Source organism: Streptopelia decaocto, assembly GCF_964273445.1.
Source record: "Streptopelia decaocto genome assembly, chromosome: 5".
Classification (NCBI taxonomy): Eukaryota; Metazoa; Chordata; class Aves; order Columbiformes; family Columbidae; genus Streptopelia; species Streptopelia decaocto.
Window position 1 is genome coordinate 47,307,537 of NC_138659.1, and position 21,625 is coordinate 47,329,161.

Genomic DNA, 21,625 nt, shown 5'->3' on the forward strand with positions numbered 1-21,625 from the left:
AAGTTTTCAGATGCAGAATTGTGAACTCTAACTTTGCACTTACTGAAAAGTAAAGTTTGATAAAATCAGGTCCCCATACCGTTTTTTTAAAGATCCATATTTTGTGCTAAGAAAGAGATAGCTTTTAGTTACTGCTAAGTAATTTCTAGCAAGTAGGGATGCTTTGTCATCTGTCATTCTTTTAAGGAGCATTGTACTTTATATGCTCATCTCTTGTATTTCTTTATGTTTACATGTTACATCAATTGTAATCAAATTTGGCCTTACATCTTTAAGTACATTTGCAGAGAAAGTACATAGCATGCCCATTTATTACTAATAAGCTTGGAGGATAAGGTGCTGTTTAGACAATATGAAGTACTGTTCTGTATGCAGATTAGACAAATCATCAAAGTGCACTTTAAGGTTCAAATATGGGATGCAGGAAAACAAATGTTTTAGGTCTTTTAAAGGTTGTTTTCCCTTAATTTTGTTCCTCATTTCTTTTTATACATCCATACCAGAATACTTCATCAGTGATTGTATGTTATTCCTGTACACTGTTTTTCTTTACAAGGTCACTTACAGATTTAACCATGAACTAATGAAGGGTTTATACTGTAAATCAAATTAAAGCATCTTGATTTAAATGCTCTAAACCTGGAGACAGCTCAATTACTTGAGAAAACAGACTAAATAAACATTTGAATTATCTGCACTTTAGCAGCACCTTCTGTTTCTACTAAATGTTTTTAGCTTAACATTACAGCAGTTAGATTATGTTCCTTCTGTTATAAACATCATCTTCAATTTCTTTGCCCGCTCATTCTCTTCTAGGGTGAAACCTCAACCACTGCTTAGTAGTCTGGCCCAAATCCGGAAAGTGCCCAATTTAATGCCAGGTTGATCTTTATGAAGCAAGTTTAAAACTCCACTGTGCCTGCAGATGATACCTGTTAGCAGAAATGCAGCAGCTCCTTGGCTGCTAGTCCTTCTGTACCTCCTCTGCTGTCTTCTCTGTTGCCTGCAAGTAGAAATAGCAGAATGAATGTGAGAAGAGGCCTGATTTGACAATAAGGCTTCTGACTGGATGGATGACTGTGGCCTGAAACAGAAATGGAATGGCAGACCCACATGGGTTGGGCTGCATGAGGGCAAATTGCAGATCAGTCTTACCTTTTTGCATAGGCAAACTTCTACATCTCAGTGGGAAACTTGGCTGTCGTGTTTCAGTTCAAGTATGGTGCTTAATACCCAAATCCTGGCAACCTAAACCACAGTTAATCAAAGTAGGAAGTTACTTAGTCCTTATCCTACTCTTCTCTCTCCTCCAAAAATGTGTAGGAACACAAGTCAACTTGATTGTGTCAGACACAGTTGTCACTACATGGTAGTGCAGGTGATTCTTTGTTGGGTCAAGAGAAGAGCTCTTCAGGAAAACTGGCACTAGGTAGTGAAACATGCTTTTTTTTCAGTTTATAGCTTGTGGGTTTTTTTGCACCTCATTGAGAGAACTCAGAAATAACATCCTGTGGTGCTTACCTTTTTAATTGGTGTAGAAATGAATCTTTAATTCTACTTCAGGGGTTGCAAAGCTTTGCAACTCAAGAAGGCTTTTTCTTTTGGTGTGCTTCTGTGCTTTAGGAATCTTTACAAAATGGTCATTTAGGTGGTAGGCTCCACAGTATGTCTAGCACACAAGTATAGATTTTAAAGACTAACTTTTCTGCAATGTAGCTGTTTGCTGGAAAGGAAAATTATTTGGAAGCCTCCTCACCCTATTGAGAACATGGAGATAAGCAGTTCTGTTGTGTGTTGGAACTCAAGTTGCTCACAATCCAAACTTGGTATTTATACGACTGGACTGATGCTGGGTGGTAGCTGAAGTAAGGCTGGGGTCAGATCACTCTTCCCTGTGCTTGTGCAGTGACGTGCGTGCTGGTGGCCAGCGCTGACAGGAAACCACAGCTGCTCTTGTTCACTGCACCGCCAGCTGCCAAAAGAACTAAAACCAAACAGGGTACAGGAAATGAGATGGCTGAGTACAGATGACTTTGTTGAAAAGTACTCTGGTTGTTCCTACATAATAAATCTTTGTAAATAGTTTAATCAGGTTTATGAAAGGTATGAAACTGGTTAAGCTGCTTTTTATGTGGTTGCTGACGGCTGTTTTCATTAATAAGTTGGTTTCAGAGAACATGAGTGAAAATAACCAGTGTGCAAATATGAATAAGCTCAATGAGTTCCTACCTGTTTAGTAGTATGGAAATGACTCTGTGTTTGTTAGGCAGCAGGGATAAAGTTAAGTGGTTTTGAAACTTTATAAAGCCATTTTTTGTTAACTGACTGTCCAACAGTTAACTGACTGTCTGTTATCAATGAAAACAAATGAATCAGAGTTGTGAAACAGCCTAACCATTTGTTTATGCTCACACAGATTGCTTTAACCAAGTTTCAATGGCTTCCTCAGTTCCGAAAGGCTTTAACACCATTTTTAGTTTCAGACTAGATTTTATCTGACTTTGACTTACATTGGGATTTTGAAAAACTCTGTCATGTTACTTCAAAATTCACTATCTGTATATAAAGGCAGATGATTCTTAACTTCATTTGCTCAGTTGACTTGAAGGTGAATGAATCTGATTTCCTGCATGGTGCTGCTTTGGCTAGTTAGTGAAAGGAACTATTCTGTGTTACAAAACTTTTCTGTCTCTGGTTTTGGCTGCTTTTCTTCTGCCTATCAAGATTTATCCTCCTGACATGACTTAGGAGGTCACATTAAAGAGCTTCTTACTGCCAGTGGTGACATTCATTCATGCTATCCTTGCTGCCATTTTCCAGCTGCAGAGGTCTAAGGCCGATGATTATCTCAGTGCCCAGTCACGAAATAGCCTCTGTTGTACACATTCCTTTGTCTAAATCACTATATGTACATCGTGATAGTAACCTGACTTGCAAGAGGAGAAGCTTTACATCCAAGAGTTTGGCCAGTACAACCTCATATGTTGTCTTGGCTACTGTGACATTGTTTATTTCCCTTTGTAAGAGGGGGAAGTAAGAAGTAGTGCTGTATGGTATCTTCACGTCAGCAGAGCTCTCTTGATCCTGAGATTGCGTTGGTGGCTTTGCTTTTTCAAGTCATGCGTGGATGAAAGTTCTGAGGTTGTCTTTGACTCAGGGGTCCTAGAGAGTAAGACATGGAATGTACCCAAGGGACAATGGACCTCTAATATAGATCATCTGTAACCTGAAATAAACCATGGAAACTGATCTGACTTCAAAGGAACAGGCAAGTTTTACCAAAAAAAAAAGGTAATTAGCTTGTGATAACAATACTTGCAGCGTTGCAGCTAAAGCTTACATGAGTGCTTTATTTTCATAGGTTTCCATTTTCTTGTAGAGCATACCTAACTTTACAATTTGTACAACAGTGGATATGTATTTAAATTGCAAATTGAAAAAACAGAACAAAGAATGGGTGTCCTGTGCTTTTGTTGTCCTCTAATCTAGTTGTGATTCTCAATGAACCATATATGTTTCAGTGTTTTTACCTCTGATATTCTTGCAGGAGGCTGTGCCTTGCTCTTCTGGCTATGAATCTTTTCAGTCTCAGCTCTTTCATGTAATCAGCTCATATTGTTTGTGCAGTAGCCAGCTTTGTCCTTGATCTTAAATAGTTGTTTTCCCTTGCTGCTGTTGGCTCCTTGTCTATTTATAGAGAGATCATACCTCTCTCAGCATCAGGCTTTCTGGATAAACATGTGTTGGAGGGAGTGAGGAGGGGAATCTCTTGCATGATAGCCTCCCTCCTGTTCTCTAGGTTGTCCTAGCAGGTATTCTTTGTTACATGAATTGCAACAGCTCCTTTTCATCAGGAAATAAACTCATAGGCAAAGCAAGGAATTTGCCTGCTTTGTGTCAGCAGTATGGTGGCTTATTGTTTTGTGGCTCCTGTGGCATTTGGACTAGTCAGGGCCAACGTGTGTGTTATTTCCACCCTCTGCACACGCCCATGTGCGTGGTATTAATATCTGCATGGCAGTAGAGTTACTGCATCTCTGTACCAGTCCTTGTTACTACAGTGTTGAGTGCGGTTTAGGGAACAACCTACTCCTTTAGGTAGGGGTGAGATAGTTCTATAGGTGAGACTCTACTTCATAGCCATATTCTAAGTGCATGAATTCAGGGTAATATGTACTTGCTTGGTGGTATACTAAATTTGCCATGTTTACATGTAAAACACAAGATCTTACTAATGCACCACACTTTTTTTTAATAGAGAATATTCTTAGCTTCTCTCTTCATGGAATGAGATAAACATTTATGTGTATGTGTTTTAAGTATGTTTCAAGTATACGTACAGCTTATTAAAAGTATACAAGAAGTGGTTTGCTGAAGTATTCTGCCTGGTTAAGTACCTTATTGGTCACTGAACAGATACTTCTGGTTAAATAAAAATGGTGGGATGTGTCCGTAGGGGATTCTCTTTCCTGCCCCAGGTTATAGCTGGCTAATGCTGTGTGGAAAGAGATAAATAATTTTATCTCCTCTCTTGGCAGTTAGTGAATTGAATTTAGGAATGTTCATGTTTTCCAGCACTGAATTACTCATCTTGCTTTGTTAGATTTGTTTGGCATTTCTTCATCTTCAATAATTACAAATTTGTCATTGTGCTGTTTACCACACTTTCCAAATGGTTAAACAAGGATAAACAGTCCTTAATAGGGAAGGCTGGATTGTTTTTCTGCATTTAGGAAAATGTACTCATTCTGAAAGAGCCTAAGGATTGCTTGGAATATTTGGTTCCTACTGTGTTAGGTGTCAATGATGATGTAGAGTTTAGAAGTAGTAGCAGTCTCATTTTGCCGAATAGTTTGAACAAGGCAAGCATCTTTACTGAAGCTCCTTTAGACTCCGGATGTAATGTCAGCCTTTGGACAGGCTCAGGAAAGCTGTTATCCCATGAAGCCACTGCAGAATCCTGTGTTGCTGGGTGGGAGATTATTATGGTTGTAGTCAGTCTAAAAAGTTGCCAATGAGATAATAAAATCTGTTTTGCTGAGTGCTATATGGATACTGTAGGGTAAGCTCCTGCCCTGAAACACTTGTTCTGTTGAGCAGGTGTTTTGCAAATAGAGGTGAGTAGAACAAATGCACCATTTTAACAAGAACTGTCATCTGTAAAGGACCCAATTTAGTTTCAAAGGTCAAAAGATGATCATAACTAGAAGGAAACAGTGTAGTCAAAGCAGGACAGAAGCCTCAGTCAGATACTAATAATTCAGAGTGAGACACAAATCAGTTCCAGGTTCTGAGGAACTTGAGAGACTTGCTAAGATTTGCAAGATACTTAGTGCAGGAGGAGTAGTTTACCAAATGTTTTGCTCTGAAGTGTTACTATGGCAACTGTGTAGTTTTGAGACTTGCCTTTGACTACTTTACACTTACCAGTAGTGAGAATATACGTAGATACTGTCATGTTAGATCACTGCACTAGAAAATCAAGAAATAATTAACTTTCCTACATGTAGATTTTTAGGCATACTAGAAAGGCAGGAGTCATCCTTGAAAAGTTGGCGGTTCTGTACACCATGTTTTCTAAGGAAGCATAATAAACACACTGAACATCACAGAATGTATTGCAATCTGTACAATGTAAAATCTAGTAGGATTTATAGCAAATTGTCTTTGAGCTGCCCATTAGTGCACTCCTTAGTAAAAAATTGCTGATTAAAATGGTAACTGACAGCTGTTGTTGCAGAATCCAAAATACAGTCTTATGGCTAATTACAACTTCAACATTTATTTAAAAATGCTGTGGTTCGAGTGCTTTGTTACCTCCATTTGGAAAAGTGAACCTTAATCCGTAACATTGGTCTAAGAAGCAAAGTTTAAATCATGAGCAAATCTTACTTTGGCTAAAACAATTGTTGGGCTCAGTGCAAGAGGGTGAAGTATAATATCTCCAAAATACAGATCATAAAAAGGAAGTTTTAAAAGTGTAGGCACTGCAGTGTGATGATAAAGCCTTCTCTTTATAGTGGCCAGTAATGCAACAACATTAAAAGGAAAACATTTCCTCTTCCAGAAGATCTTGTACATAGAAAAACAAAGTCTCTCTCAGCATACTGTTTAACTTCTTGGGGTGTGGCAAGGAAAGAGAATTCTCAACTAGAACAAGAATTTGTATGGTTTCCAGTGAAAAGTATTTTCCATAGCAGTGAGTCACACTGTAACTTGAGGCTTTCTTCAGACTCTTTTTGTAGCTAGTTTGCTGTAAAAGTCACAAGTTTCCAGAGACTTGATGCGTGGGACTTGCCAGGGTTTAAAAAAATTGCAATCTTGCTGTGTAGCTGTGGCTTTCATTTGCTTCTGTATTAAGAATCTTTAAAAAAAAACCAAACCCAACAAAAACCAAACCCAGTATTTTATCTGTGTATACAGTCCATTTTTAGACTCAGGCTATTTAATGCATAGTAACACTGCCAAAAGAGCCATAAAAATGCATGGCAATACTCTCCTCCTGCCAAATTCGGAAGCTGTCAAACTAAATTTCACTGACATCCAAATAGAATAGAGATTAAGTCTTTTATCTTTGTGCATCCCCTTGCAGCTGAAATGTACAGCATTCTCAGATGCCTGCTTCTCATCAGCCCTGACCGCTGAGCACAAAGAACTTCCCTGTCCAGAGACAGGCCCCCTGGAGAGTCATTACAGTTCCTGGAAAATGGTAACTGGCCAAATTGTGTAAAGGAATGAAATGTTAGCACAACTTAAATGTTGTCCACTCATGCCACAGGAGGGAAAAAATCATCACATGTGCCAGGGAACCGGGAATGCACACCTTGAGCTATGTCTGACACTGTAATGAACATTTTTAGGAGATAAACTGGAACAAGACAGCCAATGAAGTCAGCACAACTCTCATGATTGACTAGTCTCCTGCTTAAGATGACAAAGCCAGCAGACAAGCCATTTTAAGTAAAGCTGCTTAAAAGGCTAGAAAAGAAGCCAAATCAAAACCATGATGTTGTCCAGAAAAGGACAGTTTCAGCCTCAAGTCTAAAAGTTTTTCCTCTGTGTACATGGGTGACAAATAGGCAGCTCAGCTGAAAACCTTTTAGTACTTTCTTAGTCTTGGGGCTTTTTCCCTAGTTCCCTTGATATGAAAGTTTAATATTTATTACAGTAAAGTTTATTCTAACCCTTGACTGTAATACAAGGAAACTGAAAAGGTAACTGTTTTGCATGTGTTTGAGCTTTCTAGTTAAACTGCTGCTTGTTCACCTTTTCAGATCCCGTCTTCCATATGATGTGCAGAAGAGGCTGCTCTCTCCTTTTGTATTTTGCTTCTCTGTTAAAACCCTATGAAATAACTATAGCTAAATATTTAGCCCACCGCTGCTTTCCATATAACAATAAACATTTCGTGTGCCTGCAGGACTACAGTTATAGCAAAATTCCTTTGTGTGTGCAACTTGAAATTTGAATAAATATATGGGTTGAGTAAATACAAATATATGGGTTGAGTAAATACGCAGTGACCTAGTCCAGCTGGCGGTGAAGGGGCAGAGTCCATTTTAGCCCAGCATAGATCAGGGCTTCAGACTCGTCTGGCTTGAGCAATGCTCAAATGAGACGTGTCCCCATAGCACCTGCTTGGCCAAGAGGGAACAGTGTCCCCAGGCAGGACAGTCAGTGCCATAGGTGGTGTTTGTTCTTTCTCCAGGCATGGTTGAGGATAACCACTCCTCTGAAAGATCAGAATAAGAAGAGTTTAAAAAGCATGTATTATACCATGTAACTTTGACTGGTCTGTTGGCCTGTGGTAGATTCTACTTAAATTTGAAATATTACTTCCTGTGAGAAGGCTCTTGAAAGCCCAGACATTAACACTGTACAGCTACCTAGGTCAGAAACTAGTTTGCTTTTGGAGACCACCCTTCCCCCATATACACACTAAATTGAAATTCTGTTCTTGAGAGGCATGGTGCTTTCTTTTACTGATTGAACTCGCATGAGAAAGCAGCACTTGGCCCTCAGCTTTATTTGAGCAGCACTCAGTTCCTTTGAAACTGGGATTGTTTCCAGAACATTCAGAAGTGGCTTTCATAGCAGCACAGTGCTTCAGTTTGGATAATGGATGCTGGCCTTTTCTCACTTCTGAGGACCTGAATATGGTCTTCTCTTTACATAATAGGAAATTTGTGGTGCCTTGTCCTAGCATCTAAAGGACACTCTGTGCCTACTACAAACCAGTGTGCAACTTGGCAACTTGGATTTGAGGAATAGAGGTGGGGATACTAAGTTCTTCATGGATCTGTTATGTGCTTAGTGATGTAGGAGAAGCTTAGATAGAAGCTAACAAATAGCTGTAGGGTTGGTTTTTTTTATGTGGCCACGTGACTTTGGGCACTGTGGTCTTAAACATCATGTTTAGCCTTCTGTAGTTCTGTGTATGTGCCCTGACAGTATGGTTAAATGTTTTCTACTCTGCGACTGCCTCCAGAATACATGGATTTTAACTTTGAGTTCAATCACTTTAATGGAGAGCTACAACCCATTTTTAAAAGACTGGTAAGAGTGAGGCAGGTGACAGATCTTCCTACCTTTGTGTAGTCATTTTCCATTGAGTTTTGAACTGCCTCAATGACTGCGATCACCTGTTTTGCATCCAAGGAGCTATTGGACCACAGCAATTTGAATTTGCAGCTGGACTGTGTCAGAACACCCTGGCAGTTCTGCTAAATGACTCAGAGCAGGGAATGCAGGTGTGGGCTGACTTACACATGGGTGTGGGATTGTGGCCTGGTCACACAAGCTTACTGGAGTAGAGTTACTCCATCAAAATGTTTTGAACAAATTTAAATTAGCGGAGTGGCTTGATAACTTTCTGTTACGTGGCTGTGCCTAGCAGCCAGAGCTCTGAAACTGCATATGGTTTTGTTGAACCACAGGCAATGTATTGCAAGGCTCATAGCTTAACAGGAGCTTGCGTTACTCTAGCAAAGAAATCCTGATTATAACCTGATAGATTAGGTTCACAAAGAAAGTTCATCTTGTATATACAAGTCCAAAACCAAAGATCTTATGGGATGCTGATGAACTCTATCAGCCTCCTGAAAACTGAGTTACCTATCAGCTTGGCTCATTTTCCTCGCAAGTAATATTCACTTTTGTTCCAAGGTTGAGTGCTGCTGTTAAACTACTTGACAGAGAATTGTTGAAGTCTTGAATTTCTACTAAGTAGAAGACAGATATTTAAGTAGGAGATTGGGGATTGTTTTTTAAGCTTTAATGCAAATAAGTTGATAAATTACATACTTGCATGTTATAGATGGCTAGTCTAGAAGTAACCTTCCCAGTTTATAAATACCTCCGAAGTTGTTCAGTTAATTCCTTTTTTCTCATTTGTCTTTTTCAGGTATTCGTTATAGTTTGGATGTTAGTGTGGATGAAGTGAAAGCCTTAGCATCTCTAATGACATACAAATGTGCTGTGGTTGGTAAGTGATAATTTTTCAAGCAAGGATTCAACGTTTAATTTCAATCAGTACTGATGTAATCTACAGAAAAACATCTAAAGGATTAAATTAAGTTTTAGACATTAATCTCTGACTAAAATCTTAGCAAGATAGGAAGAAATATATAGTGACCAAAATAATAATAAGTATTCCCCTCTGTTGTTACCATAGATACTTGAATAAAGTTACATTTTCATTTGAAAAGTCCAAATTCTGCTTGTTACTGCCTCCTGTAAAAGTACTGGTCTTTAACTCAAATCAAAGTATAACAAACCTGGATTAGGAGGGGACTAATTTTAGGGAAAACAAATGGAGGCTGTGAAGGATTCAGGCAGAGGAGCTGTGGAGAGAGAAGGATAAATTCCTTTATGTGGGTCCTAAAGACATGTAACTCATATACAGCTGCTAAATTGTAGGGGAGTTCAGAGAGAATCTGCATATTATGTGTAAGAAAACAAAATACTTCTTAATGTATATAGAAACACTTTACTTAAGACTTCTAAAGTAAAATTTTTGAGCTAAACCAGTAAAATATAAACTGTAAAACTTATTGTTTCTACAAATGCCAAGTTCAAGAGCTTGAAGCATAGAAGATTTAAATAATGATCTTCTGAGTTTCAAAGACCATTTTCAAGCCGCCCTTGAAGATTTCCCATTTCTATAGGAGTACCTAGATGAGATTATAGCTTATGCTTGTGAAGCCCTAAATGTGGCAAAACCAAATTCACTGCTAAAATCAAAGATATAATTCCTCACACATATTACTGATGCGTTCTGCCTTTATTGTTGAAAAGTAAAATGGTTTTCCTTTGCATTCTTGTAGATGTGCCATTTGGTGGGGCAAAGGCTGGTGTCAAGATCAATCCCAAGAACTACACAGTAAGCTTAATCATAGATGAAAATTCGCTTACCTGAAGTACTGAAGCCAGCCAGTTAAAAAAGCTCTTCTAAGGCCATTATTGACCACTTAAAACTTCCTGCCACTTCTGCCTCTGTAAAGGCAGAATTTAGTTTTTGCATGCAATAGATAGGAAAATAATTTTTAAAAGCTGTGTCTTTTGGAGGTGCAATACTTCAATTATTTATTACTTTTATTCTTAAAGTCAGAAGACTACAAATAATTTGGAGCCTGAATTTTTTTAAAGTTGAAACTGTTTAATAAAGGCTTAAATTAAATTACTTTTAGAAAAGAAATTAACCTTTTTGTTTATTTTGACAACTAGTTTTATGGTCCATTAACCTTTGTATGCAATGTTCCAGTGTGAATAATAACTAACTTGGCTTATAAAAAGTTTACTGCAGGCTTGCCTTCTTGCCCTAATTAAAATACCTTGTACAGAAAGGCATACTAGAATACATAACATGTATTCTAAGCTTAAATAGCTTATATGGATTTGTGTGAAGTCATTCTACTGTGCTTATTACACAGGAGAACAACTATTGACTATTGCTGCTGCTGGTGATAAATAGCTCATGTAGGATATCAGATTTGTTTGCTGTAAATCTCTGCCACAAGTACAGGTGGTTCTTCCTGTGCCACACTTGTAACTTCTTGTGAAACAGAATGTACAGAAAGAACACTGAATATTTTCTTGTGCTGCCTGAGTACCAAGGGTCTGTTAGGGTGTGGCATATAAATTATATAAATAAATGAGTCATCCTTTCTTTTAAAAGAAAAGGGCGTCTGTTTCTATTTGGGCGTAAGTTTTAGCAAATACTCATAAGCACTAATGATGTCTTGTGATATTTATTGCATTTTTTTCTATAGGACAATGAATTAGAAAAGATCACAAGAAGGTTTACCATGGAGCTGGCAAAAAAGGGCTTTATTGGTATGTTGTGCTATTTTACTATTAAAATTCAGGAATCTGATTTAATGTGCTTTGGCAGCATCCACTACATAGTATCCTTAAATAATCATATTTTTGAGAGCTGTAAATAATTTGGGCAAGAACTTTCAGCAGAGAGGCACAAAGAATTGAGTTGTTGCATCTTAGTGCATTTTAAAAGGAACTGTGTCTTAACTTTTTTCTGCTATGAAAAGCCACAAAAGCTGAGCTCATAGGATCCAGAGTGAATCACATTTCTCTTGGAGGTAGATTAAAAAATTGTGACTAATTTTGGTGCAATTTTTAACCTCAATACCAAGTTCTTCACTGTTAATGTTTCCTGTAGTCTCAGTTGAGGCTCTTGGCAGATATCTGAGGAAACAGAGGAAGGAAACAGAGGATCCACCCCAGAAAAAGTTGATGGCTTCAGCCATGGCAAGCACAGGCTGCATGAGCAGCGTAGGCAAGCAGCACAGGTGCTTGTTGAAACAGAACTGCAGCCTCTGTAACGTTAGTAGGTGTTCTAGTCGGCCTCTCAGCCCAGGGTTGTTCTGATCACTTGCTGCCTGGAGTTGCTTTCTGGGAGTCTCCTCTGCAGAAAGCTGAATGTTATTAGCTCATCTTGTAATTAAGTGGAGGGTATTTACTTGGAGAAGGTTTTTATTCAACTGAATAATAAGGCCTGTAGCTAGTTAAAGGCCTGTCACATACTCCTGATGTCTAACAGCCCCTGGGAATATATATCCATTTATCTGCAATTTCTTGCTCTTCAGCCAGAGTGTTTGTCATCTGCTCTTTCAGCCAGAGTGTTTCTCATCTAAATTAAGCTTCTGTGTAAACACAGTTATTGATGTTACATGTGACTAGGGGAATACTATTCACTATGCCGGCTATAGTGATTGTTAGTTCAGTGACAATTTAAACAGCTTGATTAAATTTGTCTTTCTTTTTGGCTCTATAGTTGGTGCTATGCAGCTTTCATAAACCTTTTAAAAATACTTAGGGGGAAAAAAAAAAACTAGTAGAGGCAAAGTTGCATTTAAAATCTTGCTGAGCAAGTCCCTCTGATCCTAAATAGATTGGGCAAATGCTATTTTTAGTTATCTAGAAAAAACAGAGAGAATTTACTTTTATTACAGCAGATGTGTGAAAGTTCTTTCAAAGGTTTATTTTGTCGAGAAGGATGAAATGTCTTTCTTGAAGTGAAGGGTAAGAACAAATGCATGTGCTACAGTGCAATGACTAGGAACAGCCTATTGTCAATTTTTAAACTCACCCAGGAATAAAAAGGAAATTCTAATGCAAAATAAAAAAAAGCCACCCATGAAGGTATATGTAAATCATACCTAAATAGTGCGCTTCCTGCTACAGCAATGATCATTAAAAAAAAAAGCTTTTGATACATTGACTTTTTGTTGACAAACTGACCTTCATTTTACTGAATGGTTTGTGTGAAAGGTTGGAGGTTTTGACAGTATCGTACAAATGCATGATATGGCATCTAAAACAGAATTGAATCCAGAAGAATCTGTTGATTGCATAATAAACTGAGGATTAAACAGGAAAACAGTTCTTCTCTGTCAAGCCCTGCACAGTTCCCAAGGGAATAATGGTTGAAGGTAACTATTAATGTTCAATCCTTAAAAGCTGTTTTCACTGTTGTCATCAGGACCTGGTGTTGATGTGCCTGCTCCTGATATGAGCACAGGGGAGAGGGAGATGTCCTGGATTGCCGACACCTATGCCAGTACCATAGGACACTATGTAAGTTTTGGGCAGAGACTTTGAAGTAGAAAAGCTTTCTTGGTTTTGACTGTACCAAAAACATGACTGTTGCCCAAACACTTTTGTTGTATACTTTTGACAGGCTGGACAAAAGAAAAATGTATTGTGGACAACTTATTTCTTAAGGCTTTACTGTCCCTGCTACCCAAGCTTTCTAGCTTCTCTTTCAGACATTGTTTCTGCTACTCCAGCATGTCATACTTTGCTAAGGAGTCTTGCTGTACCTTTGTATTAGTGTGTTGATATGCTGAGCACATTTGCCTATTCAGCTCCTTTTGAATTGAAAAGACATTTCCTTTCAGTTTCTGCAGTCCCTTCCAACAGCTCCTGAGAAACAGAGCAGGGTGTATGCCCCCGTAATGAAGCATCAGAGCCACCCAACACACATTTCTCTCTGGTGTGTCTGTTCAAGATGTGCCTGGCTTTCTTGATAAAGTCTCTTGAGAGAATGCTTGTCTTGTGCTTGTCTGATGCCTTCAATAGGAGGATGGGAGCACACAGGTTATTCTAGATCTGACATACAGTCTGAAGTATATTATGGGGGTAAAAAAAAAAGAATGCTCGAGGAATAGGCTGTGGCATGGTGATTAGTCAAGTTTAATCACTTTTACACAGAGCTGTCTGTTAGATGGGGGTAAGAGTGTAAAACATTACTTGCTTTTTGTTATTCACATATGTAAATGTCAATATTTTTTCTAAAACTTCAAACCTGATAAAAAGCCAAACTTATGACTCCCAAAATACTTCAACATGCAGAGTGGCAACTTGCTCCCCAGTCACAACAGTTTACTTGATTCTGCTGGGTTACTAGTTTGTACATGGAAGAGAGAACAGTAGCTGTAGTGGAACTCAGGAGCTATTTTGGAGAATTACCAGGTGTAGAGAAGGAAGGTGAGAACTCTGACAAGGCTGCAAAAAGTGGAATAATGTATCAAAAACGGTTTGTAGAGGAAGATGCTTCAGATAACTATCTGGTTGAGACACCAAGAATAAAAATAAAGATGATTAAGGAACTACCAGATATATAAAAGCGACCATGGGGGAAGGAGGGAAGGGAACTAGGAGGAGAAAATGATCATTGAGCAAAACTTAAACTCACCGTAGTTTGGAAAACAGATGGAAGCTGTGCAGGGGACAACATGCAACTGAGTGGAAAGATAACTCTTGGGTGAGATCTACAGACTTGATGAGTCAGTGCGGTTGCACACAGATGTGTTCAGGGAGCTTGAAGTGGAAAGGAAAGCTAAACAGCAGATACAAACAGATGGGGCAAGTCTGCTCGAAACTGGACAAACAAGGAGAATATTATTGCGGTGTGGAAAGGAGTTAAGAAACAAGCAAAAGTTCAGTGTCTGAACTTTGCCAGCTAGGTTCACAGATTATTATTACTAATATAGGAGCCTTTAATGCTAGCTGTAAGCCATTTTACATGCTTCTTGAAAGCTGTAGACTTTGTTTTTCCTAAGATGTGTTAAACATCTTTTGATTGACTTAAAACCAGCGATTTTAACATTTTGACGTCGACTGTGGTGACTTCAAGAAGACCAAGACCTGCCCTCACCTCATGCTCTGTTTTCTTGCCAAACCACGCAAGTCTTTAATAACTACTGTGTTAACTGTTCCAGAAAATCCATCTGAAGTTTCTGGATCACTAAATTATCTATGGCTGAAGCTTTTTATAAATTCATCCTTTTCATTCTTCTGTACTTCCTCACACATCCAACTGATTTCTGGGACATGTGAAGGGACTTCAATAAATACATTCTCATGTATGATGGGAGAGTGTATTTCTTTATTAGTAAAACATATTTCCTTTGTGAATGCATGAAGACTAAAATGTGGTTTCAATCTCAAACACAGTGAAAACCTAAAAATACATCAGAATTCAGGGCCAAGTTGTTCCTGGCCAAACGGCACACTTCTTGTGCATAGTCGATGTGCCAGCAGAGGGAGCACACGGCTGAATGACAGCAACGCAGCTACATTTTGGGAAACTGACTTAGGAATTTTGTGGCAAGCCGAGCGTCACTTTTATTGTTTTTAAAGAGGAATTATCTTTGGCTTTACATTGTTAACTCACTATAATTTTCAAATAATAAATTGTTTTTGTTTCCATTATGGCTCTAGTCATCTCCTGCCATTCTGCCTCTGCTCACTTTTGGCTGCTCCTTTCCTTCCTCTCATCAAGCATCCTGTACTCACACCACAGGCATGCAAATGCATTTGGCACAAGTGATGGAGGGAACGGAGCCTCCCAGTGAATATGTGGTTGATGGAACAGAAACCCATCCGGCTGCTGGCAGACTCTTTTCAATGGATCCCCTTTCAGCCCTACTCTTTCACTTGTGTTGGATGCCAAGCCACTGCGTGACTGTGCTCCCAGGGTGTGGGAACCAGGGATGGCAGAAGAGGGATGCCCAAACAGCGTCTCATTCGGAAGATGTTTTTTCAAGTTATTAATTTCAATTTGAAAAATTAACTCTGGTTTTAAATAGTCTATTATAGCTAGCTGTCTAGCATATGGAAAATTTAATTTTATTACCACTAAACTAATGATAGAGGCTACATTGTATATATTGCTTTTCTGAATAAAAGTAGTAAATACTTGCCTCACTTTTCCCATATGACCTTCGTACTGTAGACTTTCCTCTGAGATCAAACATCACTGTATTCTGACAACAGGAAGGTATTTAGGCCTATATTGTTGTTTCTAAATAACCGAATTTGGTATAAAAGAACATTGAACACTGTTTAAAGATAATTAAACAGCTTTTTCTGTGAACAGTCTGGTCCCTTTAAAAGATATCCCTTTAGAAGTCCCTTTAAAAGACATATCCCACAAGGATATGTCTGGTCCCTTTAAAAGATAAAAATGTCAAGAATAATGATGGAAATTATGGCTGTAATAGGAGCTAATTTTGAGAAACACACCTCTCAAAGCTTTTTCATTCATCAAAGGCCTGGTCTTTGCTAAAAGTGCAACAGAGATGTCACCATATTTAATTAGCCACAGACTGAAGTTCACATATACGCTTAAATGCAACAAAAAATTCACAGAGCTTGTCTAATAATGTATTGCAAAACTTTTCCATCATCTACTGGAGTAGTTCTGAGAAGCTGTTCACACAAGCTCAGGAGAGAAATCATCTTTACAAACTGAATGCATATAAAATGTATAATGTTCTCATTTTCATGATTCCTTGTTTCCCTTATCTCTAAAGTGTACAAAACTTCTTACTACAGCTGTTCTTTGATTAATTCCGTAGCTCACATATCCTTTACTATTTTACAGGATATTAATGCACATGCATGTGTAACTGGTAAGCCCATCAGCCAGGGTGGGATCCACGGGCGTATATCTGCAACTGGTCGTGGTCTCTTCCATGGAATTGAAAATTTCATCAATGAAGCATCGTATATGAGTATATTAGGAATGACTCCTGGATTTGGGGATAAAACATTTGCAGTTCAGGTAACTTTTTTCTTTCAGCTGCAGGGAAAAAGCAGTAAACTTCCAGTAGAGCTACTTTTAAAAAGGGTTGTAGCAATAAATCCTGTTAGGGTTTTACGACTTCCAAGTTAACCTTTACTCTCAAACTTTAGAAACACTTTTCAAGCAACATAGCTGCCCTTTATTTTGGACTCTTAAAAACTGAACTTCTGATTGCACTCCACAGGCAGAAAGCCAAATCTCCAGCCTTTATAAACATAGGTTGCAAAGAGCAAAGTGAAATACTAATACAGGAGTTCTTAAAGGCATTGCACACTTTTCAATGAGCCATGACACTGTGTCTGCTTACACAAAATTTGTTGCACTGTTTTGTAATAAATAATTTAGGGAGAGAGGGAATTGGCAGTTATGTTCTTGTTCCACTGTGGAATGAGCAGTTTGAAAAGCAGAAACCAATAACTTATCCTGAATTGTGGAGTTGAATGTATGTTTTCCATGTTCGTAAGACTTCAGGATTGGTGTAGTTGAATTTTGAAGGGGCTTCGTATTTGGTAATATAGGTTACCATTCTTAACAGTTCGAAGAAATAACTTGTTCTGTTCAGCTTTGAACAGTATGTTAAATGGAGAATTTGAGGGATCATTTTGTTGTTGTTAGTACCACTGCACTGGTGGTTAGAAATAGCAGAGTAATTGTAACCTCCAAGTTGTCCTTTAGTTAAGAAGTGGGCTGAAAACAACACCTCTGCCCTGCGGGGGCCCAGCAGCACACGCCTCCTCCTGCACTTTGGCAGTTTCATGCCTGACAGAGGGTTCACCAGCAGGCACTGAGGTACAAGTTAGACTGGAAACACAGCCAAAAGAGTAGCTGAAGATTCATCTAGGAAAACGAAGATACAGCATTGCAAAGAATGTTGAATAATGGGCTGGAATTAGGTATTCTAGACCTATAAGTGTGTAAAACATGCTAATGAAATGCAAGATTATTTAAATTTCTACAGGACCACTTAAGAAATGTATCAGAAATTAAATAGCTTCCTACTAGTTTGTGTGCTTTAATGTGAAGAATTCATTATATTCTTGGTTAATGCTTTGCACTCTGGGTTGGTTTTGCACTTGTAAGCCTTCCTTATCCAAAGTAATTTAGAATATTTCCTGGCTTGCAAATATTAGTGAAACCTTGAAATGGTCATACAGAAATCCATTAATCCCTCTAAAACAGTGCAAGTTATAAAATAGATACACACAATGTTCCTATGTTGGCAATAATGCTAAGACACGCCAATAGATGAAAAACCATTTAAAGCTATTCAAAGCTCTATAAGCCTTAGCAGTAATCATCATTTCAGTTGAAGGGTTAACTACTTTTCCCTTTCTCTTTCCACCTTCAGGGATTTGGTAATGTGGGCTTGCATTCTATGAGGTACTTGCATCGTTTTGGAGCAAAGTGTGTTGCTGTTGGAGAGTTTAATGGTTCTATCTGGAATCCTGATGGGATCGACCCAAAGGAACTAGAAGATTACAAGCTGGTATGAAACTTAGATGAGCAGAAATAGTTTCATTTTTGTCAGCTTTGCAAGCACATATGATGACTGTAGACTGGTGTTAACTTGTGATATTTAAATCATACAGCAATTAGTACTTAGAAAATGGCTTAAGAATGTTGGATCTTCTGGCTTTTTCCTTATCCCAAATATGAATGCAGGTGGTACTTTTTTTACCATTTGACCTGACTCTCAGAAAACTGGCAAGGCTTCACATGTGTGCAGGCAAATTACTTTGGTTTCAGAATCAGAAGTCTTACAACTGAACTAGGGAAGATATCTCAAGGAACCAGGGCAAGGAAGTTCCTGAAAGGATTCTTGACTGAAAATGACAATCGTGTGGACATCCACGACTTTAAAGTGCACTTTTGTTGCTTCTTACCTATTGGATGTTTCTGAAAAAAATGAAACCGTCTGTCAGTGTGACTTGAATATGTAGTTTATGATGAAAATGGAGATGGTCTTTTTATTTCAGTTTCTGAGTGAAGCAGTCTTGAGGGGACAGTCCATGAGTTTCTAAGGGGCTTATTTGATATGTTGGTAGGTCTTCTTTTACATAGGGAGTATTTGAGTGTCTTTATCATCTCCTTTCTCAAAAGGATGAAAATATTTTGTCACTAAACAAAGCCTGTCATTGTGGGTACTGAATTTTCAAATGGTACTTCTAAATCTTATGTGATAGAACTTATCCTGTGCGTAGCAGACTGGTGGGTCATTTCAGTTGTTTGAAAACTATGCCATGTATTTTAAGACTTGAGAGGGACCATTTTTTTTAAGTACTCCAGAGCCCAGATGGTTGTCAAATATCTTTGGCCAGAGAGCAGTTATGTCTCAAATCATAGGAACTTTAACTGTTATCCAAGCTTTGTAGCTTGCCTTTTATGCCTAATCTGAGTAAGAGAGGAATTACATTATGTGCTGTCTTTCTAGTACTGTTGCTTCTCCCCTTTTTTTTTTTTTTTTTATTAGAAGAAGGAAAGGAAGTAATGAGTATGCATACACTAAAAACACACCGGTTTGTTTCCTTCAAACAGCAACATGGGACAATCATGGGCTTCCCTAAAGCACAGAAACTTGACGGCAGTATTCTGGAAATAGACTGCGACATTCTCATCCCTGCTGCCAGTGAGAAGCAGTTGACTAAGGCCAATGCTCACAAAGTTAAAGCAAAAGTAAGCTGGAGAGTTCAAATGCAAATGAAAAATAGGGAAGGCCTGTTTAAATACTAACATTCAATAATTAGCACAGATAGAAGCAAACATACATCCGAGTTACTCTGCTGTGATTCCTTTCAGATTATTGCTGAAGGTGCCAATGGACCTACGACTCCTGAAGCTGACAAGATCTTCTTGGAGCGGAATATCATGGTTATCCCTGTAAGGTTCTATTATGACCTTTGATTTTCATTGCAAGGGTAATATTTCTGTGAATTGTAGCATGATGTTATTTATTGACAGCCATTTATTCTCTTACAGTGGTCTTTAAGAAATGATGTTTAGGAAATGGGTATCAATGTTCCTAAAGATGGGTAATTATTACTTAAAGATCTCACTGCAACTGTAAATGACCAGAGATAACTATTACATGAAGGCTATGGATTCGGAAGAGAGAACAATTGACAATTAGTTCTTAAATCTGCAGTTTTGCGTTTTGGAGTATTAACTGACATTTGCCCAACTAAATAGTCCACTAAGCAAAGGAAGGCGGCAGAGTAAATACATTGGCCAATTTGTAAACATCGTGTCCCTGGGTGGTGTTTTGGCAGATCTTTGTATCATATATTGCAGAGAGTAAATGTTGCCTATGGCGAAAGAATAAGACCTATTCAGGTATAACGATAACCTGCTACCAGAGAGTGTCCTGATCAAGTGATATTGCTAGAAAGAGTGGCTGATCTTCAGCTTTTACTCACTGAGATGGCCTAAGAATACACTAATTGATTAAAAACTTATGCTCAAATAAAAGAAAGTAGTCAATCAGGCACACCTGAACTTCATGTGTTCTAAAGTCAAGCCCTTTTAAATCAGTAGAAGTAATCTCTGGACTGCAGAAGAGATTGAGTGTTGTCGTGTAAGTATAACAACTGGATTGTCTGCTGTACTGCAGCTTAAACTAATACTTTGTATATAATACTTATGCTTTCTTAATACAATAGAGTTGTCATTCTCAAATGGGCACAATTCAAGACATTTACTATTTCTGTGCAGGATCTTTACCTGAATGCTGGTGGTGTAACAGTATCCTATTTTGAGTGGCTGAAAAACTTGAACCACGTCAGCTATGGCCGCTTGACTTTTAAGTATGAAAGGGATTCAAACTACCACTTGCTCAGTAAGTGCTTTTGCTCACTGTTTAATTAATAGATTGGACTAGCATATACCAAATGTGGGAGAAATGAATATAGAACTATTTTAAATTCACCTCATGTTCCCACAAGTCTATAATTGCTGCATACTGGAGAGTAGGAAATATTTGATAGGTTAACTGATGTTCAACTCTAATGACTTAAGTTAAATGCATACTTTTTCAGTTAGCTTTTAATACATAAAGAGGTACTTTCCTCAGTTTTGTGTAAATACTAAACTCAAACCACTTATCTGAAATATTTATTACTTCTTAATAAACATCTTTCAGCTGTATGCTTGGAATTTGAGATGCATTTAAAGTTTGGGTGGGTAACATTGTTCTGCACATCCAACAATAGGGGATTTCTATAAAGGGCAATAATATAATTGGTACAGGTGCTGTAAAAATCTGCTTGTGGCCTACAGCTCCACTCCAGGGTCATTCTGTGCTTCCTAATTTCTGGGTCAGAATATGGATTATGTGGAGAGAGGAAGCTTACTTGAGAAGAACTGTAGGATATTGCTGCATTTTAAACAATATTCTGTAGAAAACATGAGAATCTTGGGGCATTGTACTTAAAAAACATACATCTGAATGTTTCTTAACATAACCTTTCCTCATAAATGAGACCTTTCAAGGTGCTTCTAAAGTGGTTGAGGGTTATGGCAATTCTAATTGAAATCCCTTTCTTAACTTCAGTATTGTGTCATCTGAAATACTCTGTGATGTTGTTTAGGAAACCTTACTAATTAGATTTCAGCAATTAAGATGAAGTAAGTATAATTTCAAAATCCCAGAGCACTACTCACGTCCTAAAGAAAATCTAAAATTCTACATGGGCTTTTTTCCTAACAAGTAGTATGTATGGAAAGTGCAGTAGGAGATAATTGATTGCTTTAACTTCAAGAAATATTTTGTTTAATGCTATCTATAAAGTTAGGAAAGTTAATCCAGATTACTCTATCAGCTTTCTGCGGTTAGCAAAGTGGGATCAGTAAATCCACAGCTCTTTGCCATGTGACTGTACTATAGCAGTATTACTACTAATATTAGAGGCATTCAGCTACAAAAACAGAAAAAAATCAACATCTTTCCTTTTTCTTAGCAAACAAAATAAGATTACTTTTTCACCCCCAGCCCCTATAATTTGCATTTTATGCCACTGAATG

The 21,625-nt window shown here is 38.1% G+C and overlaps 1 protein-coding gene across 1 annotated transcript in view; it reads left to right on the forward strand.

Moving 5' to 3' along the window:
• The window catches only part of GLUD1 (glutamate dehydrogenase 1), a 29,201-nt gene that overhangs the window by 3,013 nt on the left and 4,563 nt on the right, over positions 1-21,625 (forward strand). The window contains exons 2-10 of the mRNA XM_082052883.1: positions 9,404-9,484; positions 10,326-10,381; positions 11,271-11,334; positions 13,001-13,095; positions 16,409-16,588; positions 17,958-18,095; positions 19,145-19,282; positions 19,406-19,486; positions 20,318-20,441. Coding sequence (XP_081909009.1) covers positions 9,404-9,484; positions 10,326-10,381; positions 11,271-11,334; positions 13,001-13,095; positions 16,409-16,588; positions 17,958-18,095; positions 19,145-19,282; positions 19,406-19,486; positions 20,318-20,441 — 957 coding nt within the window. The remainder of the gene's footprint in view (positions 1-9,403; positions 9,485-10,325; positions 10,382-11,270; positions 11,335-13,000; positions 13,096-16,408; positions 16,589-17,957; positions 18,096-19,144; positions 19,283-19,405; positions 19,487-20,317; positions 20,442-21,625) is intronic.